The sequence below is a fragment of the Dermacentor andersoni genome, chromosome 1 (assembly GCF_023375885.2).
Source record: "Dermacentor andersoni chromosome 1, qqDerAnde1_hic_scaffold, whole genome shotgun sequence".
Lineage (NCBI taxonomy): Eukaryota > Metazoa > Arthropoda > Arachnida > Ixodida > Ixodidae > Dermacentor > Dermacentor andersoni.
In genome coordinates, this window is record NC_092814.1 from 66375972 (window position 1) to 66401920 (window position 25949).

At 44.7% G+C, this 25949-nt stretch overlaps 1 protein-coding gene across 1 annotated transcript in view; it reads right to left on the reverse strand.

Moving 5' to 3' along the window:
• Window positions 1-25949, reverse strand: part of LOC126545425 (CD63 antigen-like) — a 48048-nt gene that overhangs the window by 9810 nt on the left and 12289 nt on the right. The window contains exons 5-6 of the mRNA XM_050193301.2: window positions 15957-16064; window positions 8514-8597 (exon numbers count right to left, since the gene is read on the reverse strand). Of these exons, the coding sequence (XP_050049258.1) occupies window positions 8514-8597; window positions 15957-16064 (192 nt within the window). The remainder of the gene's footprint in view (window positions 1-8513; window positions 8598-15956; window positions 16065-25949) is intronic.

A 25949-nucleotide genomic window follows, 5' to 3' on the forward strand; every position in this document is an offset into this window, starting at 1 on the left:
TGCCTGTCTGTTCCAAGATAGTGGCCAGTGAACCAGCCCCCAATGCGTGTTTCCGTTCAAGTGAACATGACTACAGCTGATGATTGACACCGGAGTGATTGTGTCTGATGAATATTCAGGATTACAAGAGATACTTCTCGCACATCCACCTCCTTCAGTCTCATCTGGTCATTCAGAACTATTTGGAACAAGTTGTGAAGAACTTAGGATTTTTCAACACAACTGAAATTTCAAGACAAGTTAGCATCGGTGAACTTTCACGTGACTGAACTCTCATTTCTTAGACATGATGCTATCAAGGCATTGAAGGTAGTAATCGATGGAGCAACTGTCTCGTGTCCAAGCCACATCTACACTGGACTGACATTGGTTCCCGCTGCACGGAATATCAATAGACTTTAGTGACCTCGTATGGTGCAACGGACTTTGACAGTGCTCCGCAGGCCAACGCCTGTTCGACTTCACCACCAGTGAGCGTGAACCAGCGTAGAGTGTTGGAACATTCTACCTTAGTGGACTTGCACACTACATCGGACTTTGGAACTGTACCACGTCTAAAGTTCCATCCAACTTCAATGCCAGCGAGCGTCACTGAAGTTAAAGCGTCAACGGCAAGCTCCACGGAAAACCCAGGTGAACTGTACATCATGTCTAAATTAGCGTGTTGAGCACATTCCTACCAGGCTTTTCTATAGTCGCATACATGCCGAGACATATACCCCTCTTGCAAATTCTTTTGTAGAACAGTCAGATGCGGTTTACTTCAGATATTCCTTCAGTGAATTCTGCATTTCAGTGCAGTTATCATTCGCAAGTGCTTTTATACAGCTCGTAAAGTAGCTCGAATGAGTGTTCAATGTTCGGCCGTAAGGCAAGAGAGTTGGGCACAATTACTTGTGCTGACTGATGTGCACAGTCATACTGCTCCGCGAGCACAGTGTCCACTGCTGAGCATTTCAAAGAATCTGAAGATTCTGTTCAGGCACCTGTTGTACGTCCGGCTGTGGTGCACAGCCAAAATGGTCTTTATTTCGCCTGATAAGCATCTAACTGAACCTAGTGGCTCAATGCAGGCACCTTCACAACGAATGACTGATGTGCCCAGTCCCAATGCTTTCTCTGAAACACATAAGGCTCACTTCAAAAGATGAAGCGCCAACAGTGACAGCACACTAAGAAGGTACAAAGACAGGACTTCTAATGTGCTGTCACTGTTGGCGCTTCATCTTTTGAAAGCTATGCCACAACTAGCCGCACAACGTGTTTTACTACATAAGGCTCATGTCTCAGTCTTCGTGCTTCCATGCAGTTCTACACAAGTCTTCACTTCCAGCTGTTCCCGAGGAGCGTGTCAATGAATCTTCCGATTCTTTTGAATCTTGTTCTTCACCCTCACAGTCGTCTGGCAGGCACTTCAGTGAGCGTGGAAGCCAAAATGTCAAGTCTTTATTCTAGCCCCCAGTTTTGCCTGGTGGGTGTTTAACTGAGCAGGAAAGCTCAAAGGTAGCTTCGGAGCCAGTACTGGCACCTACAGAGAGCACTCAGCCTGAACTTTTAATGCAATTGCCTCGGCAGTCAAAAAAGCGGCGGCAGAAACCACGCCACCTCAAAGATTTTCTTCCTTGATGTACACAAATTCACGTGTTTATATTCCTCATTTATGCATTGCATTTCCACATTTAAGTGACTCAGGACATGTGTTCGGATAATTTTTTATTGTCTGTTGTGCAGTTCATGGTTGTGTTTACATTCTTCATTACTACATTACTAAATTGCATTTCCATGTGTGACTGAACATGGGTTCAGATTTTTATTGTCTGTGGTGCAGTGTAACTGTTACATGTTCATTCTTGATGTGGTTGGATGTGTATTTGCATTTTTGTGTTTAAAAAAAAGATTACCGAGTGCTCTACTTTGCATCACATTTGTTTACCTTTCTTGAGTAAGCTGGGAGAGAGTTGTGAATTAGTTGTGGAATTATATAATGGCCTTGGAATGTAACTACGAGTAAATTGTAGAATTAAGAAATTAAAAATGTATAAGGGTTTCTTCCGCGAACTTCTAAAAAAAAGTGGGGGGGGATGTTCTATCGAGGTTTCGGTTTTGGAACCGACCTAATTTGCCCATGGGGTACTGTGATAGCACTGGCAGGGCCTATTTAAATGGCTGCTTTCTGAATAAAATCGATTCTTTGCCTCAGTACCTGCCTGCGTCTGAGTGTCCTTTCTACAAGCTGTCGTCCCGGCGTGCCCAACGTGTTCATGGAGGCCACGCCAACATAACTAATGCAACACTCACTGCCAAATGTCATGTCAAAACATTTTATTTTTACTAGTCATGTTTAGCCATAAATGTCTGGCTTTCTGAGTGGCGCAGTGTGCTCTAATCTCATGTCCACAGGATAGCCATTAATTTATCTTAATTTTGCTACAATTTCATGTTTTATTGTGCACAGTCTACAACGTGAGAAATGATAACTATTTAAAGATATTCTAATTTTCAAATAGTGACTTTCGATTTGAGAGTTGAATATTGGCTATTAGATTCGTGGAGCAAACCAAATAGGTCAATATTAGATTCGTTATGTAAAAGTTATGAATATTTACCCACCCTTACTACAGTTGGTCAGGCAGTGCATTCCATACTCCAATTAATGGTGCTTTCATTTTTACCATTCACCCATAACCATAGGAGGTTTACAAATGTTAAATTTTGTATTGGCCACTTTTCTTTAGCTTGTCACAGTACAGTAGATCTAAACGCAGGCACCTGGTGTGGACTCAATTTTTATGAAACTTTTTACTTTTACGAAACAAATTTGAATGGGTCTTATCACTACGGGTTCTGTACTTCTCTAAATACATTCGATTTGGAGACATTTACAAATTTCACTGCGAATCTTAGAATGCAACAGGTGAATAAGAGATTGACTAGAAATGTGGACACATACGAGCGGTTGGGCCCATTCACTCAAGCATGAACACGCGGCTTCCTTATCACATGTTTTTGACAAATACTACGAAGAGCCTTCAGGTAGACCAAGGGGTGGAAGCATTGTATTTGACCTACATAAAGGTCGCATCACTATCATCGACGTGTAAATGTGTGACCTTGCAAGTCTTGGAGAATTTTTTTATCCTTTCAAAAGTACGGAGAACAAACATTTTCAGGGATAAGGTGCACCAAGTGCGTTTGTGTGATAGAAAAATCAGATTGCTTGTATTCTTTTTTAATTGTGCCGCATTTGAAACTTTACACTCTAGAGGTAAATGCAGAATTTCAGCTGTCGTCCGTTGTTATGCAAGCATAACAGTAAAGTAAAAGCAGACCACACAGCTGTTGAATTCTGCTTATTCCCCACTCACCCAGCAAACGCGAGACATTTTGGTAAATGATTTAAGTCATGCTGGCATAAATATAGTGTTCCAAAAACACCTAGTATGTTACCCAGAATTTACTGAGAAGTTCAAGTGACAATTTAACGACGTTACAGCAAAATTCAGTGGAAATTTGGAGACTTTTTTGTCTCCCTTTAGTGATAAGCTTTAAAAAATTATGGCAACACTGTTCATGATAGTGCTGTCCCACTGTGGGCGATACTATGAGCCACGGGAGTGAAGTGAATGCGAAAGTGTGACTGGCTTCACTTCATACCGCCGATGTGAAGATATTTACAAGGCATGAAAGTGCATCTTTCATCACAAATTCAAGTTCAACAAAATGATTTTCTTTTTGTTCTTCAAATTTGCCTTTTTCAACTGCCTGATAATTAAATATATTGCAGCCCCTTTGGTGTAAGAAAAATCCATCGGCGACAGTACTTACTTGCATAAAAAGTGCGCAAAAGTGAAATTTCAATGTAACAATATAGATATTAACTAAACTGCTGATTTTATGAACTTCGTTATGAGTTTTAACTGTATTTTAATATATTAGAACCATAGTATAACAAACTTTAACAATGAGTTTGAAATGTTGTCCTGAATATATTGGATGTATGGCAGTCAACACAAAAAGCCTGGCTTCAGGAAGGGCAACTCTAAAATGGTTTCCACCCATATCAATCAGGTAAGAGAAATCTGTAGAGTACAACCAACCTCTCTACATGCATTTCATAGATTTCAAAAAGGCATTTGATTCAGTAGAGATACTAGCAGTCATGGTGGCACTGCGTAGTCAAGGACTACAGGAAGCATATATGAATATCTTGGCAAATATGTATGAAGACTTCCGAGCTACTTTAATTCTTCACAAGTGGAAAAATACTGATGAAGGAAGGTGTCAGGCAAGAAGATGTATTCATTGTCTGCTTAGAAGTATTCAAGGTATATTCAAGTGGAAAGGATTAGAAGTGAGGGTCAACAGTGAATATATGTACAGTTTTGCAGCCGACGTTATCCTGTTCACTATTTGCAACTAGGGGACTTCAAATTTCGGGAGATTCACTGAGCAGAGGGACGACGACAAAAGAATAAAAAGAAGCATTTCACTATTTTTCCTGGGCCACAGCAATGTCAGAAATTGCTCTGAATGGCTGCCAGCATAGTTAATAAAAGTCTTCATGCTCCTACTGTGACCAGAGATGATGCATGCGCATGTGTATGATTAAAGGGATCCTGAACAAAAATATGAAAAAATGAGGGAAGCGTCCCAATTCGACTGGGAAGACGTTACTGTTTCGATACGCAGTGTTTATTTCCCATATTTTTTTAACAGATGGCTACTTTTGGACAATTGTGAGCGCATGGCGGTGGCGGCGGCTGCAAGCCGGCATATGCGGGGCTGCGCTCTGACCACCGCGACGTCATGTATGCCGGTTTGCAGTAGCAACAGAGGTGGGCAGCCGACACTTGCCAGACATCAACCTCATTGTTTTGTGAGCGCACAACCACGCAAGGTGCAAGCAAAAGCGACTGCACAAGTGGCGCAATGACATAAAAGTGCAACATTAACTTGCTCTGCAGTCTGTTTCTAATGATGGAGTATTCCAAGTGTACAATTTGAATAATGAACTAAGGCACTGTTTCAAACGCAGTTGAAGCTGCAAATGAAACAAGGCGTAGGTGTTTCAAAATTGCTTGCGCTGAAGTTTCTGAACACTAAAGAAACAGGGCGGTGATTTGCATGTTGTGCTGACAATATTCACATGCCGATGCAGGCAGTCGACCCTTTTGCAATAGCGAGCGTATGCATACAATGCCTTTGGCGTCCATTCAGCGTCTGCTCCAGTTCACCTTGTACTTGCACCAGCGCTCTGGTGCATCCCCGGCGGATGCTATATGAAGCTCTCCCATAGCATTATGCGGAAGTTTCATGAATGGATGAAAAGTATTGAAGGACCCTGCTACTACGATGCCCCAGTGAATGCCACTCGAGAGAGCAGCAGTACGAAAATGGCACGATGCCTTTGATCATCACCCGGCCACTGTGCAATGAAGAACTAAAAAGCATAACTCTTTTCGTCTTCTCTTCTTGAGTCTACCTTCCGCTTGCTCTGTTCCTTACTTCTTTCCACTTTCTAGAGAAAATGGAGGGGACAGCGCCACGCTTTAGGTGCTGCCCTTTCGCCGACATGCTGCAGCTCTGCGGCAAAGCGGGGCTCACGTGATAGTCACTGTTCTTGAAGTGTAGACGAGTGCGCAGCACGAATCAATATCCTTCGAAGCTTTGGCTCTGCCAAAAAGGTATGACATGGGCCGTCTCGCCAGACGATACTTTTCCCACACCCTTGCGTGCCGCATGTAGAGGCATTCTCCTGCATTGTGCCAGGTGCTTTACTGGCCACATTATGAAGCAGCACACAGCACAAACGGCGATTTTGAAAACTTGGGCACAAGCTCCGCTTGCAAAAACAATTATGCGGCTGAGAGCAAGTGCACTGTTGAGACATCGTCCACTGCCTTCCAGCGCCATCCATGTGGGTGGAGAGACGCGGGCGATGGCTGGCACGCCGGAATCCAGCACAGACAACGTCACAGAAACGTCACTTCCTCCAGTTCGCGGCACGGCCGTTAGATGCGGTATTTTGTGAAAAATGAATGAAATTCATTATTTTCCGATACTTTCTGCCTGAAAACAAGGTTGTGTCAACCAATTTCAGCACCCAAGTTTTCATTTGGGCTACAAACCTAGGTGGCAAAAGTTTTGTCCAGTGTCCCTTTAAGAAACATGTACCATGTCCCGTGACAGTGGCCTCTCCACTTTTGATATGGTTCACCACATAACACGGCTATAATACGGCGAAGCTGACTGAAGAAAACTGGCTATATGCAACGCACATTAGATCTTTGCCTCACAAGCACTCATCAATGCATGTCCCGATCTGAATCCAACAGAGTTAGGCATACGCTGCCTCCTGTAGACCTTTTCAACGAGAATACCCTGGGCATCGGGATAATGCCCAAGCTCTCAATTGGGTTCTGTATCACACCCCACCCGGTTACTTCAATACATACTGTGAAGACACAGCTTTATGTTCAGACAGATAAAGCATGCTTGGATATCGCACATGGAAAAAAAGGCCGAGGCAGGCGGTTTTAAGGCACAAGTTTTAGGCACTCCGAGTACGATATATCCAATGTCCAGTTTGCTTTACCCATTTCAGTGTCGGGTTTTTTCAAGTGTGATGTACCCCCAGCATCGGGTTATTTTTCCAAAATATTATAAAATGAATGCAACCGTTTATTTTTGGTTGGGCAGAAATGAAAAAAAAAAAGGGGGGGAGGGGGCTCCAGTCCACACTGTGGAGGTGGTTGGCCAGCGATGCTTTGGTATCACCTGATCCGATAGACCAATGTGACAAAGCCTTGAACTGGGTCCTCCTGAGCACGATGCCATTGTGCATACTGAAGTTGCTGTTCCTTTCGTTGCTCATCATATTAACACTACTTTCCAGGCACCCTAACTGTGCATGGCTTGCTTTTGGGCAGGAACCGCTGCGTCCTACCTAGCCTAAACACAACTCTGTGGTGCATATTGATGTTGCTGTCCCCGTCGCCCCTCATCGTGTTCACACTGCTCTTTGGGAGTTCTCACTATGTGTGGCCTTTCCATAGCACTATCAGAACACAAATGAAAGCAATTGCTAGGCGGGTTCTTTTACATATGAAAGTGTAGTTACATCACTCCCTGCTTCGTATGCTACGGTTGCCACTTCTCAGTAACTGTAGCTTATGCAACCGTAATCTTTGCCGGGAAACACTTGCGGCAAACACTGTGTGAAGGCGAGCTTTCTAGTTCTTTTTCTTTCCCCCACGCGGCCGCCACCGCGGATGTGAGCGCCATCTGGTGGTGCTAGCAAGGAACCTAGCAGCACGTGCCTCTTGCTGTGATTGGTTGAGTTTTAGAGTACAGCTATTAGGAGCCCGTTCCTGCGGCAAGCATCAGCATAACCGAGCAAACGAGCACAGCAAAAGATGAAAGCGAACGCAGAGCGCAGCAGGGGGATGAAAGACACGAGGAGGAAAGCGGAGAGGAGGGTGCAGTGCAACCAGGAGGCGGTAAGCAGAGTGCCAGCACGACCTGGCACACAGCCAGTGCAGAAACAAAGCACTGGAGTGTGCTTCGGACCCACTGCGCATGTGCTACTTCACCTGCCGCACTGCTGCTTGAGAATGCACTCTGCGCGGGCCACGCATTCCCATGTTCACGCTTTCTGAACAATGCGCGATACAACTGGTGGAAATGCTTCGTCTGCCGCTGCTGCTAAACAAGCTGCTCGAACGGAAGCTCAGCACCACCACTGCGAGCACCTTGTCCTTCAGAATCAAATTCTTTGCCATAATATATCACGAATTCAAAACGTCTAAACAGCTGCACTTAAAACTTGTATTAGGGAGTACCATAATTGTCGGTGAAAAAAAAAAAAAGGTACACAGCTTCAGTGTAAAAATGACATTAATGGCAAATGCTCTCTTAGTGTGGTCCTCACATTCCTATCTGACAGAAGGAATGTCAAAAGGAACGCGGCAGGGCAGGAACACAACGGTATGTCCGCAACGCTGAAAGGGTTGAGGATTTATCTGCATGAATACTGCTAGAAAATGTGCCGCGTGTTCAATGTAGTGCATAATTGGCTGTACCCAGGTTACCGTATAGACTCGTGAAAGGGCTGCACTTTTTTCTTCGACAATTTCGGCACGGTGCGGCCCTTACGCAGGACCAGCCCCTTTTCATCAAAATGGTGCCGGCGCAGTCTTGACTTGTGCAAACCCCGGATGTAGCAGTGCACCAGAGGTCAACACGCAGCTCACCATCTAGTAGCGGCATGTGGAAGTATGCAGCAAGCAAAAATACCCCTATGTGCATGCGGCAACGGGGTAGCGAACACAATTACTTCTCCGTTGAAATTCTTTTTCCAGATTTTGGGCTGCCAAGCTGGGGGTGTGGCCCTTACACGGTCTATGTGCTACAGTACTTGGGGCTGATAGTGTAAAATTTTACACAGGTGTGTTACTGATGTTTTCTGCACACTTCTGTTGAACTGTGGCATCAGAAAGAATGATAGTCCTTACCTCAATGAAGCAGATGATGATGCCAGTCACTCCAACATACACAATCTTCTCATTAAACTTCTCCAAAAGCACATCAATACAGTTCTGAAAGTAAAGCAGTAAAACAATATAAGAAACTAATTTTAGCTGCAGTATTTTATAGGTTCTTATACACACTGTGTAGTACTGAGAACACTGCTTCCTGTCAAACACTCAGAGGCAGGATATGGAAGCGGTACACAAAAAATGCAACCATTATGAGCCTGCTATAGGGCAGGACCAGCAGTGAGTCACTCTAAAAAGTATGGCAAATCAAATCAAATTGTGGGGCTTAAGAAGGCCTGAAACTTTTTAATGAAGTCAAGAAAGGCCTTTGAGGTCACACTAGACTACTTCGGAAATACTGGCGGGTAATGCTGCTCCACCGCCGCCAGAGCAAAACATGAATCCCACTTCATACGGCCTGCAGCAAGGAACGACGCCTTGTTTGGATTACCACCTATTGCAGCATGCAGCACGCTTCCAATGGCGCTACAGGATAGGTGAAAGTGAAACAGGACAGGGGAAAATGCTTGTCGCAAATGAGTCATGAATTCAACGTGCGACAACCCACGAGATTTGCTGGTACCAGAAGAGGAAATGGTGCATGCCAGCATTTTCGCCTGACACGGGCGGGCGAGTACTGTGAGGAAGGTGCCGCGGCAAGCGGTTACTGCTCTCGATTGCACGTGCCTCATGCTTTTTGTTCACTTGGAATCAAGCAGCCGAAAAACATACATGATCACAGTTTGGCAACGCACTGAATGTCGATACCAAAAGATCATGTTTTCCAGGAACATATCAACCGGTAAAAAAGAAGTGTAAGTGTATTGGGTCCTTCGTGTTCTCGAGCGCAAAGCTTGGCGCCAAGAAACTGTATGAAACGGGAATGTATTAATGAGGCTCTAGTGCATTTGAATACCTTGCTATTGCAGTCAACGCCGCACCCTTCGTGCAAAAATTAATTTCTGCATCCTACAGTCATGAAGCAAATGTAGAGATATACTAAAGAAGCTGCTCAAACCAAATGTAAGCGATGAATGATGATGTCCGAGAAAATAGAACAAACAATGGATGTGTTTTGTGCAGCTCTGCGGAAGCAGTTGCCTATTGAATAAAAAGTATGCCATCACAGTCGAACCACCTATAACGATACTGACCTTAACAATGTATCGGATATAACAATGAGCAGTCTATGCACTGTCAACGTTTGTATGCGCTCTAAGAGAAAATAAGCCATTTACTACAATGCTCCCATGCATTATCTGTTACAGCAATTAAATCTGCCTACTGCATGTTTGCACCGATATGAAGAAATGCAAAATCCTTGGAAAAAAAACTGCATACAGCACACCTTCACCACATCAGCCTTTGTGCCTCACAGCACGCATGGCACACGTTTGTTGCATTGCTACCCCATGTCTCTTCGACGCCTCCAATGTCGGCACAGTCGACTTCTGTATTGGATGGGTGGAAGGGAGATTGGCACGCAAAGCCAGTGTTGCGTAGCACGATGCGACGAAGGGGTGCCGTATGGGGCGCGCCGCACAAAATTTAGTGTGGCAAAGGTGAGGGGCATATGCAGGCGGGTGCAGCGGCGCAAATTTTTAACGTTGTGTATAACGTTCTCCTTTCTTGGAGAATTAAGTAGATAGGACAAACTGGCCAATGCCTCAATGTCAGACTACACGAAGACAATTCAAGGGGGAACATGGCTTTCGCATTGTGAAAAAAAGGTTAGAAAATAGGTCTTTTGAAAATCACATTTTCAGTTTCTATAACCCTTTTTCTATCTGATCCTGAAAACCACGTACTAGTAGTCTAAATAGTTTTATCAGCCAGGGTGGCAAAAAATTTCACTGAAATCATGAAAGATCAGTTTCAAGCCACAATATCTCTGGAACGCCGCAAATGAGCGCCACCATTTTGGTCTCGACAGAAAGCACTTTTCTCAGTCTTGTAATCTGCTGCTCCAGCTATCTACTCCATAAATAAACAAGTGCACAAGATTTTTATAGACGATTATGATAGTCCCTAATATGAAATTTGAGGGCAGCTATATACGGATTTTCATTTCACGATACGTTGGCTGGCACTGACAATCTGTCTCGTGTGGCACGTTGCGAACAGAGCGATGTGTGGCACAACTGCCTCGCTTATCGGGTGATTGTGAGTGGCCGCGTGGGGGCACGATTCACAGCAGCCACCGCAGACAGACCTCTGGTCACGCAGTGGTATTTCCATACAGATGACATACACTACTCTGGTGCCATCTTGTATCCATTGTTGCCGCAAAGCCCATCTTAAGTGGCATTACACTTTTCTTTACATGCTTTTGCCATACCCTCCTCCACTTTCTGCATCACGGTTCCACTGTACCCTCCTCCTCGCAGTCTATTTGTTATCGCACTTTTATCTCCAGCTGCACTCCGCATTCGCTTTCATCCTTCCCTGTGTTCGTTTGGTCGGTTAAGCGGACACTTGCCACAGGAACGGCCGCCTGAGAGCTGCACTTTAAGAGCAAATGATTGAAGGTTGTTCTGGAGTCCCCGATTGGCTCCGCCCGCCACATGACCAGCACGGTCACGTGATCTGGTGCTTGCTCCATAAGGGCGTTGTCTGCTCTTCGCATCTCACAGCTCTCGACATCTCGACCACCGTGATTTAGACGAGTGTCGAAACGGGCACAACCTGGACATCAAAGAAGCGCGGCCAACCTTTTCGTTGCTGGACGTCCAAGACCGATGGCTAAGCATTCTGAACATTGGCAACATAGACTTGGCAACCAAGCACTTCATGCACGGTATCCTCGCACACACAGATAAGCCTTTCGAGCGTTTGTGCTTCGAAGTTCGCTTCCAAACATATCACGCACGCAATCCTCAGGACATGTGACCATACACATCGAGTGCATACTCTTTGGACTCACAGATAGACATTTTGCGCATCAGCCTATTGGACAAAAATGATCGAGCACATCGTGCACGGCCTCCTCAGACCTGCGGTTAAGCATTTCGCAAATCGACCCTTCGGATTTGGTGATCTAGCACATTGCACATGAACTCCACGAACCCATCGCTAAGCATGTTGCACATCAGTACCTCGGGCTCTGCGACCAAGCATGCTGTGTACCAAAGTCAATCTTATTTTATTTAGCTACTTTTTTTGGGCCACGGTTTCCCGAGCTACAGTGCAGGTCGGGACCATCGCGTTTTTGGCTTGATTATTTCAATTTGTTCGCACCCAAAGTATGTGTATGTGATGTGAATGCACCTAGAAAAATAAGAAGTGCAAAAGAGGGGGGTAGCCAAAAATGCCATTTAGCCATGCTCACAACATTCAACAAAAGTTCCACTGCATTCCGGAAGCTCTCCAGGCACTCACAAGGTTCAAAGAAGAAAGAGTATACAATACAATATTCTCAAAATATGGTAGCTGGTGCAAACATTAGGATGCAAAAGCAGAGCGTGAAGCTCCACATAAGTGCTGGCTTGCAAGGCATGCATGTTTCAGCTGCATTGCCGCCTGTGTAACAGTGCCTTTCTAATGTGCTACTAGCTCCTCAACCGTTGCCTAGAAAAAAAGTTCAAAATGCTGCCGAAAGTTTTCATTTAGTCATCTGGTCATTGCTAAAAAAAATGCGCCATTGCATGCAACAGACATGTGAATGTGAGTAGTGGTGCAGGGAGGTTTATTCCCCTTAGCACCAGAGACCGCCGTCAAACAAGGCTGTATGCCAATACTATTCTGGGACCTGCTGTGCTTTTGTGGGGTATTGCAAAGCTCTTCAGCCGAAAAGCGAAACGCTCCAGAAGCCCTGCATTTGATACGACATCAATGACTACAGGCTTGGCGCTTCTTCATAAGTTAATATCTAAGTTACAACTTTGAAAGCCATTTCCTCCAAACTGTTTTTCTTGCCTCCTGTTCAGCTTGTTCAGCCGATTGCTTCACGATTGCCAGGTCTGTTTCAATTCCGTATTTTTTTACTATGTTCTTTGAAGTGCAGTCCAGGGCATGACATTCTTACTTTTTCAGTGAGACTTTTTCCGATTTAATGATTCAACATGATGTTCAAATTCTAGATGCTTGTTGTATAGTCACCTCTTAAAAAAATTAGAACTAAAAAAATCATGTAAACAAAAAAAATCTAAGATTGTCACACCTTCAACCATCGATTTTGGAGTGTACAGTGCTTCGAATGAGTAATCACATTTTTCAAGTTGTTCAGGCTTTGGACAAGCCCAAAAGGAGAAAAAATTTGTAAATAAAGAAGTTGCTGAGATATAACTGAAATTTCTATGATCAAAAAAATTGTCACTACCTATGCCAATTTTAATCAACATCCATTAAGAAATAAGAAAGTTGATTCTGAAAGCCATGTCCCCACTTGAAGGTGCAGAAGTGTAGGGAAGGATTTCTTGCATTACACTGTAATCAATGTAGCTGTGTTCCAATGTTTCACCCCATACTGCAGGTGTCTCAAAACGTGCGTGATTGCACATGGGTGATAACTGAGGCAGCAGTCATTGCCAAAGGTGATTGTGTTAGCAAGCCCTCAGTTGCCTTATCTGATAAATTAGTCTTTATTGAATGTGAGAATAATGGTGCGTGCTCTTAATTTACCTGTGTCATAAATGAATGAGTGTTTTGCATTTAGCCTTCTTGTTTTTTCCCATTTTAGCAAAGTGACGGTTCAATTGTGATCACATGTTCCTGATTCCGTCCGAGACAGAGTCCACATGACTGAGTCCATCCGGTCGTGTGGAGTACAGCAGGGGAAGGGGGGGGGGGGGGGGACAGAGGTTATTTGCATTGTTTAATGCATGCATTTAATACTGTTCACAACTGGAAGTCCTGCCAATTAAGGAGCTTATGAATGATAAACTGCTGCTTTCAGTTACAGTTGTATCCTGCGACAATGAAATTGACGGGGAGTGCAGAAAATATTGTTGTCACTGAAATTTCTTGTGATATCAAATACATAAACGAGAAGAAAGGGGGTCAACCGAGGGGCCCCGATTTTTATAAGTCGTATCATAAGAAGCCAACAAACACTGACACCGAGGACAATATAGGTGAAATTACTTGTGCTTAATAAATGAAATAAAGAAACAATTAATGGAAATGAAAGTGGCTGAAAAAAATTGCCGCAGGTGGGGAACGATCCCACAACCTTCGCATGTAGTGTTGCAATTTAGAATAGCTTGTTCTTAATTTGAAATAGCGAGTCCTCAAATTGAACAGCAATGACTACCGTAATATACCAAGCAGTGCCCCATCCCTGAAAGATAATCCACTGATGTTTTTGGCAAGCTTTACTAGTTTTATAAAATAAGTGCTAGTTCCTGTTGGTGCACTGAAAGTTAACCCACCTGATATTCTAACTCCATTTTTCTCTCTATTTTAGGTGGGCTACCTCGGGATTTTACGGTATATTCAAAATTTCAAATATTTGCACACCCATAAAAATAAGCTACCCTAACATATCCTTCAAATGAGCTTTCATAAAGCATGAAAACAGCCTGGCTGTGTCCTACAGAGCACTTGTTCAACCACCAACTCGCACTGAAAATGTTGATGGTGCTGGCTTAGACAGTAGGCTGTTGCCAATGCCATAAATTCTGTTTTAGCTTCATATTCATTTCAGTTCCATCCCTTCTGTAGACTTATGCAATAGTAGCTATATTATCATGAGATAGATAATACTGAAACACCAACACTTGCAATACCAACTAATGTTTAATGCCATAATACATAAAGCATGCTATGATCTTGTAATGGAAAGTACACTGCTTTGCTTGCTGGGCAATAAGCTTTTTACAGTGCACTTATGTACATGGTTCACCAAAGTCATTTGTAAAAATAATCTCCGAGGAACTCAATCACAGGAAGAACCTCTCCCGATGACATAACTTTCGCAGGTCATGCTTAGGCATCACCCAATTTTAGTATTTTTGTTAGTGCCTGCCACCTAGCAACAGTTGCCTCTTTAGTTAAATGCTTGTGCATCTCAACTGCATTGTCCGAGTGCAGAAAATTTAAGAACCAACGCACAGCCGTCCATGGAGGACCACAGCTTCGACACTGTCATAGGGGCAGGACCTTTACAGATTCTATCAGTAATGGAATCGCAAACAATACCTGCCTTCTTAAGGCAATTCTGTAATGTAGATAGCTGGATCTCTGACCACACATCAAACATGAACTGAACTGCAATTAGGAGATGGATCCTCATGTGTGGCTTTGGGCAATCTTCTAACACTGCCATTTTACATGCTGAAGCTAGTGGCAACAGAGTTGCATCACACATCTGTGATGCTCTATGGATTTGCACAAGCTGTTATAAGAACTGACGAAATGGTTGGTCAAGGCATGAGCCATCATCTCATTCATGGTGAAGAGTTGTTCCATGAAAAAAGGATTAAGTGCAGTGGTCAGCATGAACCACATGTTCATGACTGTCACTCACAGTAATCGACAGTAAGTGTCAATTTCCATTCCAAGAAGCTATCCCAAAGTAAATTTCGCAAGTTTTAATACTTCCGATCGCAAAGAAATGGGAACATGCTACCTTTATCTTGCTACAAAATCAATGTCGGTGTTAGATGTGGGCATACATAATTTCCTTACCTTTGAACCTGTAAAAATTGGCTGCACAATGGGGTTAGGGGGGGGGGCATTAGGATCATCATCATTTATTAATCCCATAAAAGCCCCTTCCCGAGTATAACATAAGGAGGGAGCAAATACGGGAAAAGCCACAGCAGTAATGCCCAGGATAGCAGGGCCTGCAGACAGAACGACAGGTTCACGACCGTGCATAGCGCAGTGTCGTGATACTGGAAGTATGGTAACTGCAACACCAAGGACTTTGCTGGTGGAGCCTGCTGCTCAGACAAATGCGAGCCACACTCTTCTGACATCATAAACGAGCCCCCTCCCCTCTAATGTTTCCATCCCCATAATTTGTAGCACTGTTTTGTTTTTTCAAAACAGCACAGCAGAATTTTGACAATTTCTTGCTTTTGGTGCAAGTTAACACAGAAATTTGCAAGAGTATTAAAATAATGCAATTTGCACCAATGTCAAACACCTGGCCTACGAAGAAGTGCATAATGCCGATGTTTCATTACATTTCAAACTTTTCAGTACTGCAGAAAGGCTCTTAGGCTGCACTACACCAGTTCTATGAAACTGGTAGCACAAATTCTCACAACTGGCTTCCTTGGCATTTGCCCTGAAAAGTCAGAGTTAGGACTCCAGTGCTCACATGTAGTAACATGAATTGCCACCCCAAAATTTCCCTACTGAAATCAGTTCACATGCCTCCAAAACCTGCTTAAAGTTCACCTTTGTAAGGACATTTCTCAGAAATTTTACAACTGGCTAAATGTTCAATGGCATGAAAAAAGTTTACTGTACCCTTTTGTATGCCTTTGACACGTTGCAGTCTTCAGGCTTGTCTGGGCAGCATGACTGAGGCAGCTTGTCTTTGTAGTCAGCAGTGCTGTTGGCACCACAGCAATGCAGCTGCAAGAAATAGTGCAATACACTTAATTTAAAAATATTTGATGGCCACAGGAACATGAACATATGCAACAGGCATCCTTACGGAGAAAATACTGCAAAATACCTGCACAAAGGGCCTTTTGTCCGAGCCTGCAAGACCTAATGTGCACATTTCATATCAACATCTTACCCCCACTGATCAATGGATTGCTTTCATGGGACTTCATGGATGCAGCATCTCCCTACACTAGTACCCCAAGATGGCAGCAGCGATGACGTCAGTGAACCATATTGTTACTTGTGGAAAGACAGACAAACGGGACTATTTACACTATCCATTTACACTGGAGCCAGACCACCAGGCAGACCCTCGTGCAAGAGCCCAGACACTTCGTCCTTCTTGAAGCGGCTCATCCCTTGAGCATCTGTCAATGGTATCGTAATATTATGCATACATCTCATACAGCGCAGCTCTTAAGGAGCCCGTTACTTGGTTCAGTGTCGCCATCCCTCGGCGTAACCATGCTCGTGCCACTGCTCGTGCCTTTGTCATAGTCTTCTTTCACAGCTGGCTCCACGCCATCACGCCATCATGCCAGCATTCCCATACTGCCCCTCACTCTGTGAAGGCACTGACCCACTGCCAGTCAGTGCGGCGATTTCAGTCACAAATTCTTTGCCTCGCTACATAGCTAAATGAAAACATTTATACAGGTTCGCTCAAATTTTGCATTAGGGAGTATTGCAATCGCCAGACATCTTTTCTGACAGGGACCGGTTACCACCGGATTATAGTTAGCGATTTGTTGCTGGGTGCAAAACAAGACTCATGCTGCCGCGTTTGTTTGTGCAGCTTCTCGGCTTGCTAGCACCACAATATGGCGGCCACGATGACGTCAATGTGGACTATCTATAGTCTTCAGGAGACTTTGTATTTCACTTGTTATGACGCATACGATCAAAGCAAACCAGCCTTAACTTATGGGGTTTTACGTGCCAAAACCACTTTCTGATTATGAGGCACGCCGTAGTGGAGGACTCAGGAAATTTTGACCACCTGGGGGTCTTTAACGTGCACCTAAATCTAAGTACACAGGTGTTTTCGCATTTTGCCCCCCCTCGAAATGCGGCTGCCATGGCCGGGATTCGATCCCGCGACCTCGTGCTCAGCAGCCTAAATCCATAGCCACTGAGCAACCACAGCGGGTGAAAGCAAAACCAGCTGCTAACCAATTTATATGCAAGTAGCTTTACTCCTTGCACAAAAAGCACAGCCAGTTGACTATTTAGTGTGCGCATTATAGTCTGGTTTCCAGAAACACTGAAGTGACTGCGAGCCAGAATGCTATTTCTCTAGATGAGCGATTTTCACCCGATTACTGTGTACAGTGCAGTCAACTTATAACGATATCAAGAAGAACGACAAATCCAATCGTCATAATCAATCGCTATATCTGGACTGCTGTAAAAAAAGAACAACAAAAAAAGGCTGCCAAACATACCTTTGTAGCTCCGAAACCAAATTTGCCACTTACAATGAAAAATTGACAAAGAAAAAAAATGCTGTGAGAAATATGTTGATTTATACCTCTAAACAGCATGTCAAGCATTAGGCACACTAAAATAGTCAGAAATCTGCACTTGCTTTCACGGAAGTTTCAGGTTCACAACCGCAGTGTGCATCGCGACCAGCAGCTGTGCGAACAGTCGCGGCTATAATTTGGCGTGCATGACATCAATGAGCTACTATAGACGACGGTGCACTTTGCGTGAACATTGGGGTCGGTTTCAAAGATGGGCCACTGTCAACCTCGTCGCCTCCATCACAGAACACCCCCATCTGTGGCAACAACAATCACCCCGTCGGAGATTCTTCATAGACGAGGCAGTGCTAGCTGCACTCGGGAACTACAATATCTGGTGTTGTTTAACCATTAATTTCAAAAAAATTATCTTAGGCGTCTGCTACCGGCCACCCTCGAATAGTTCGTTTTGTGATCACCTGCATGACTGTCTAAATCAGTTAACAGTAAGATTCCCGGGAGCAAAGATAATTCTTATGGGTGACTTTAACTTTCCTAACATAAATTGGTCAAGCACATCTCCCTTCTCTAACCCATCATCCAGTGAGGCTAATCAATTTATCGCTATTTGTTCTGACTTTACCTTAGTACAAACGGTCCTTATTCCAACACGTGTAACAGGCACTACGTCATCATTACTTGATCTCGTCCTGACATCATCAGCTGATATTATATCCCCGATAACGCACTTACCTGGCCTTAGCGACCACGATACATTACATTTTACACTCACGATATCACTACCACTGAAACGTAAACGATTTAAGGAAATAAAAAATTATAAAAAGGCTAACTTCTCGGCAATAAACAACGAACTTGCTTCCTTTCTTGACACGTTTCTACTTGGCCATCTTGATCGTTCTGTCGAGACAAATTGGCGCCTCTTTAAAGACAAAGTATCTGATCTAATAAATCGTTATATTCCAGTCCGACGTATATATTCAAATAGTAACGCACCGTGGTATAACAGACACCTTAGCAGACTAAGTAACAAAAAGAAACGCCTATTTCGTATCGCTAAACGGTCACTAAATCCTGAACGCTGGTTCTCATACAAATCTGCTGCCGCCACGTACTTTTCAAATTTACGGTCTGCAAAATTTTCCTACTACAACGTTACCCTTCCCAAGCTACTGAAAACTAACAGTAAGGCATTCTGGAGCTCTATGAAAGGAGATAACACTAGAAAGATTACTCTAACTTCACTAACTGGGAAAGCAATCGCCGACCACGCATGCGCTGACGTGCTAAATGACACGTTCGTACAGGCCTTTTCGCCGTCTACGCATGTTACTCCTCCTCCTGAAATACGGCCTAAAAGATACCCCCACATGGATCCCATAGCATTTAATAGTAACGGTATTAAATCGATTATAAATAAATTACAATTGAAATCGTCATGTGGTGTTGATGGAATTAACATTAAATTTTTACACAGTACTATTGAGTACTGCTCGATAATTTTAGAATTACTTTTTTCTCAGTCGCTTCACAACGGCATATTGCCTTTAGATTGGAAAACGGCTAAGATCGTTCCAATTCATAAATCTGGCGATACGCATAACCCTTCTAATTATAGGCCCATTAGTTTGACTTCAGTACCCTGTAAAATAATGGAGCACGTAATTTATTCTCAGGTAATCAATCACCTTGAATCTAACAACTTCTTTACCTCTAGCCAACATGGTTTTCGTAAAACATTCTCCTGTGATACCCAGCTTCTTTGCTTTACTAACGACTTGCATTCCAACTTGGACGCAGGATTTCTTACGGACTGTATTTTTCTTGATTTCGCTAAAGCTTTTGACAAAGTACACCACACATTACTGCTATCTAAACTAAGTGCACTAAACATTGATACTAATGTACTTAATTGGATAAAAGCATTTCTAACACACCGCATGCAATTTGTAAGCGCTAATGAAGTTAATTCAACTCTAACCCCAGTTATATCAGGTGTTCCACAAGGGTCTGTGCTTGGGCCGCTGTTGTTTTTAATCTACATTAATGATCTACCTGATAACATTTCGTCTAAAATTTGTCTTTTTGCAGATGACTGCGTAATATATCGTAAAATTACTAATGACACTAATATTTCATCTCTTCAGGACGATTTAAACACACTGCATAACTGGACTATAAAATGGCACATGCAGCTTAACGTCAAGAAGTGTAAATCAATGCGAATATCCCGTACTAATGAAGCTTGTCCTGTCTATTTACTTCATAACATTCCTTTAGAGAGCGTAATAAATTACAAATATCTGGGCGTCCATATAACCTATAACTTATCCTGGAAGTACCATATCGACTTTATAACGAGCAAAGCTAATCGCACACTTGGATATCTTCGTAGAAACTTCTCGCTCGCACCATTATCACTCAAACATTTGTTATACACGACATATGTCCGTCCACAGTTGGAATATGCATCATCAGTATGGGACCCACATCATGCCACCTCAATTAACTGCCTTGAAAGTGTCCAGAATCGCTCCGCTCGGTTTATACTAGCTAATTACCATCGTACAGCAAGCGTAACACAAATGAAGACTACTCTGAACCTACCTTCGCTATTAACCCGCAGGAAACAATCACGCCTATGCTTATTTCATAAGATTTACTACCAGAACGCTGCGCTTCGGTCGGCATGGATTAACCCAGCACCATTCATCTCCTCACGTAGAGATCATACGCATAAGGTACATGTTCCTCGCTCCAACACACTAACACATTCGCAATCATTTTTACCTAAAACATGCAACGAATGGAACGGTCTGCCAGCATCTATTGTTAATATAAGTAATCCTGTTCAATTTAGAAATGCTTTAGTTAACTACATGTAAATCATTAACCTTGCGCTCGATACATCATGTGACTTGTTATTGTATAAGTACTATTTTTTCAAGTTAACTATGTATGTATTTACCTATCATTCCCAACCTGTATATTGAAGTGTATGATGAAATTTGTATGGTGAACTGCGACTACTATTTTTGTGTAAATTAGTGAGCTAGTGTTATTTTCTATTTTTACTTATACTGTGCCTTTCCTGTATATCATTTTTTACTTCCTTTATGTAGCCTCTCCCCTCTATAATGTATATTTACTCTGAGGGTACTGTAAATAAATAAATAAATAAATAAATATAGAAGCACCACCATTGTACTGCCAGTAGCGACGTGCTTCCATAGTTCGGCAATGTGAGCGGCTGCCACCGTGTTGTTTTCACACATAAGGGTTTCGCCCTAGCCCACAAAGCTTGCCGTTTCCGTTCATCGGCATGGTCACTGGTTCTAGCCTTCATGATTGTGGCGCTTGCGGTTTTCAGAGTCGTCGCTATCATCGATTGTGCAAGTCTTGCAAAATTTGCAGCTTTGTCGCAAGCAACACAGCTTTACGCTTTGTCAGCGCACTGACCGCTGCTACCACGGCACATTTCCGCGCCCCCCGAGGAAGAGAGGGAGATTGTAGAAAGGGAGTGCAGGCATGATTCGCTTCTTGCTTTTTTCTGTCTCTCTCTGGATGCTCGCCGGCGACGCGGACACGAAGCAGCTGGCACCATCTTGCGGCACGTCGCACCAACTTGCAATGTTCTGAATCTGCGCGCTGGTGGGACACGCTGCATGGTAATGGTGCCAGATACAAACTCGCGTAGGCAAACTTTTCACCCTGTGTCGGCTAAGGGGAACTTAGCAAAGCAAATTTCACGATTATTCTGCATGGAAAACGCCGCCCAAAGGGGCAGAATTCAGATAGTTATATCCGATATGCAGTGAATAACATATCGTTATATATGGGGTTTTTTCTCATAGCCCTAATGCAGAAATTCATACTCTGAAGTCAACTCATCATTATAACTGATATATCATTATATGTGGTATCGTTGTAAGTGACTGCACTGTATATCTCAGGGGAGCCGCCATGGGTTGTGGCACGGACACAAGTGGACGTCCTCGCACCTGTGCTGGGGATGGCAACTTCAGTGGTGGCTGTGTCTAGGAAGCAGACCGGCCTCCAAAGCGACACCGACCATGAAGATACCAGTGTGCTCGCTCAGCAGTGAGGACTTCTCCGATGACTTTCAGCTTGTGAGGAGCAGCAAGGTGAAACGAAGAAACACTAGGGCCTACCTGTCTTCAAGCACATCGACTGTAGGACCAACTCTGTAAACTGCAGTCAGTACGATTCATTTCGTGCCAGACCGACAACCTGAGGCGACTTAACAGACAGTCTGTCTCAGTGCTCCTTGAAGCAGTGACGCCAAATCAAGTCAAGGACGTCAGAGACAAAAAAAAAAAAGAAATGTCTACTGACGTTGTACGTGAGACTGCACTGGGCACCTTACGGAACAAGAGCAGTGAGCTGCAATTGGCGTTCATAAGCCACTCTCGACATTCAGACTCTCAATGTCAAATTCGGAATCACTAGAAACACTGGTCAAGAACATGCTGGCCGGAATCACTTGAGGGCACAGGCTGAAATTCAGAAGGGGTAGAACAATGTCGTTATTAGTAGCTGTGACCAACGTATGCGGAACAGCAACGTTACAGTTCAAAAGCACGTCGATGATGGGGCGAAGCACATATTCAGCGTCAGGAACATGTGGTTGGGTGGTTAAAGTGACGTAAGTAACTGCCTCGGGTGACACACGCACATCGTGAAGCGAGCACAAGTGCAGCGGGGCGGTGCTCGGAGAATCGGCGAGTTGAGGCAGTTCCAACTGAAGAACGCCAGTCGCCCAGTCGATGAGAGCACAATGAATGGATAAAAAGTCCAATCCAAGATTAAAGTCGTCAGGGCAGTTGTGGATCACAGCAAAGAGAACAGAAGTAGGGCGGCCGGCTATAATTAAATGCGCAGTACACATTCCAAGTACAACCAGCGTGCCGCCGTTGGCCACACGAAGCACTCGGGCAGCTGCTGGGGTGAGGACCTTCTTTAAACGTCTACGTAGGCCAGCACTTATCACGGATACGTGGGCTCCAGTGTCAACAAGTGCTTGGACAGGTACACCGTCTATTTTAACGCCTATTACACTTCTCCTTGCGGGCACAGACAGAGTATTTGCTGTGGCAGTAGACACTGCCGCACCACCTCAGAGAGCTGCATTTCTTAGTTTTCTGAAAGGGTGCGGCCAAACACTACAGGGGACGAAAGGCGACGTGGCTGCGGCGAACGGGAAGATGGACGACGCGTTTGTGGTGACAGACTGGTGTCCGTTCGGCGATGATGAGCGACTGTACCGTGTGCTCCTAGCAGAGTTGTCGGCGCTGTTAGACTTTGCGGTGGGTGGAACATTGCGGGCATTTGCATTAAAACGGCTAAGGTTGGTCGGCGTATGGGAGGTGTTGAGGGCCACGAGTTGCGACAGTATCGGGCGACATGACCAATGCGGCAACAGGTGAAACAGATCGGCTGGTCATCCAGTTCTCCACTCAGTCTGTTTGCGATAACGTGGAGAGAAGCATCGGAATGGAGCGAAAATAGTAGAAGGGCGCTCCTTAGCTGTGGTATTTGTGACAGCACATACAGAATTTAAACCAATGTTTTCAAGTTCCTGGCGAACGATGGCTTGTACGAGAGGAACAGAAAAAGTGGTAGCATAAGGGCTACGCAAACAGAAAGCTGCGGGTGCAATCGCATCATGTCGAACGATTTGCACCATGTGCTCTGATGGCAATGCATGCTGCTGTGCGGGTTGATCTTCACATGTCGACGTTGCAGCAGTATTGGGAAGTCTGGCGAATGGGTGCAAGACGCGCCAGCTTTTGGCCTGCTCGAGTTGCTGGCACTCTTTAATGATAGCATCAACTGTAGAGCAGCTTTTGCACATGAGCAGATTGAAGGAGTCGTCAGCAATGCCCTTAAGCACGTGCCCGACCTTCTCAGCTTCTGTCATGTCGTGAATAGCTTTACGACAAAGTTCCAGCACGTTCTAGATGTACGAGACATAGGACTCCGTGGGGGATTGGGCACGGAAGGCCAGTTCCTGCTTTACGGCAATTTTACGGCCGACTAGTTTGCCAAACAACTCTGTCAACTTCTGTTTGCATTGGTCCCAGCTGGTTAGCTCCTCTTCGCGGTTTTTGTACCACACATTTGCCATGCCTCTTAGGTAGAACAACAGGTTAGCCAGCATTAGCGTTGGGTCCCATCTGTTGATTCCACTCACGCGTTCGTACATAGCCACCTACTCTTCGACGTCGGCGCTGTTGGTCCCGCAGAAAGTTCCAGGATCCTTGCGTTGCACAACCACAACCGAAGGTGACAGCAATGTAGCTGGTGACGGTGACGTTGACCCCGCGTGCCCGCCGTCATTCATGGTGCGGACGGTGATGAGACGTCCACTGTGGAGCTCCGTATCAAGCTGTGGTACCCCGCACCTCCCATCAATATGTTACAGGGATGTTGCGAGTATAGAAAGACTATATTTACAACAGAGTAGTTAATATGGCTGACCACCAACAACACACAGCAGCCAGCGTCTCCGATCTTCCGCTCTCTTCTTTAATCCTTCTGTAACATTATGATGCCAAAAGGATGGATAGGTGGGCTACAGTGAAAACTCATTAATTCGAACTTCAATAATTCGAATTTATGAATAATTCGAACTGTACGATTTGGTCCGGCCAAGCTCCAAAGAAGCCTATGCACAAAAAAGCCCAATAATTCGAATGCGAGAAGGTTCCGCCATGGATAATTCGAACTACGCGCCATAGTGCCGGCGGCTTGGCGGCTGGCAAACGGCCAGAGAAACGCTCATACTGCCTACACACAAGGCTGCGTCGCCTCCGGAACAGAGAGAAAGGCGAGAGAAGGCAAAATCGGGAAATATATAACTGGCGCGGTGTCGGCCAGAAGGCAGCGGCGGCTGCCTTCTCTCTGTTCTACGCTGACCTCAGAGACTTCTCGCCCGTCGCGAATCTCAGGGGCTTTGCAAATCTCCTTTGCTGACTATGACGACGTGGACGAGGGTGCAGTGGTGTGTAGTGCGCTGAAAGATGAGGACATAATTTCACAGGTCAGAAGCGCTGAACCTGTCGCTGCCAGTGACGACGAGGAAGAGGAAGATGAAGCGCCAGTGCGGCCCTCCGCTGTGGAGGTCATGGCTGGATTGAATGCTGCCCATCTCTTCAGTTTTGAAGGCAAATCAATCACGCGCAAATCAATGTCACATTATCCAATTGTTGTCGACGGAACGGCGCTCCCTTTAGTCACCCACCAGAGATTTCTTGGCGTGATAATAGACCGCAGTCTTTCTTGGACCAAACATGTTACTGCGCTTAGGGCTAAACTGACCAACTTCATACACGTTCTTCGTGTAATATCAGGACTGAGATGGGGTCCCTCTGAGTGAAGTTTGCTCCAAGTGTACCAGGCACTTTTTGTGGGCTACATACGCTACAGCATGCCTGTGTTATCTAACATGGGGTCATCTTGTATACGCATGCTGGAGAACCTTCAGGCACAAGCACTACAGATATGTCTTGGCTTGCCACGCTGCACGTCAACTAAGGACACAATAGCGGAAGCACGGGCTTGTCCAATCGGCATATACAGGTCTTGTGAACCTGTGCAAACCTATCTTCGCCTGCTAACCAGACACTCACGTCATCCACTGTCAACACTTCCAAGCACCAACCTTGACTGTTTTTTCTAAAGCTATTGCACGTCACGCAAGCATTATACCTGCAAGATTTCAGGCCACCAACATCCCCGCGACACCTCCATGGACATTGCCAAGACCACTAGTGAGGCTTCAGATACCCGGAATTATGAAGAAATCTCACGTTTCCTCCATTGGCTTGAAGCAGCTCACCCTGTCCCATATATTTACATTATATAGTGGGACTGTACAAGTATATACCGATGGTTCGGTCACGCCACCTGCCACAACGGCCGCATTTGTCATATCACAACTTGGAATTACTCGACGATTTCGATTAGACCACAAATCGACATCTACGGCTGCGGAACTTGCGGGAATACAGGAAGCTGTCCGTTTTATGAGAATGCAGACACCCCATAAATGGACGATATTGTGCGATGCCAAATCAGCGCTACAGGCGCTAAAATACTTTTTAAAGAAAGGACCATACTATCTGCTCGTGCTGGAAATCGTCGAACTTCATCACAGTGCCGAGTTAAGTGGCCACATGATCACCTTTCAATGGGTGCTTAGCCATTGTGGTGTTTTTGGCAATGAACTCGCTGACAGTGAGGCAAGATCGGCCTCCTCTTCCTCTGATGAAGTACGGATTGCCTACTCGCGACCTGACACCAACTCCATGACCAAGGCACTCATACAGGACCTTACAAA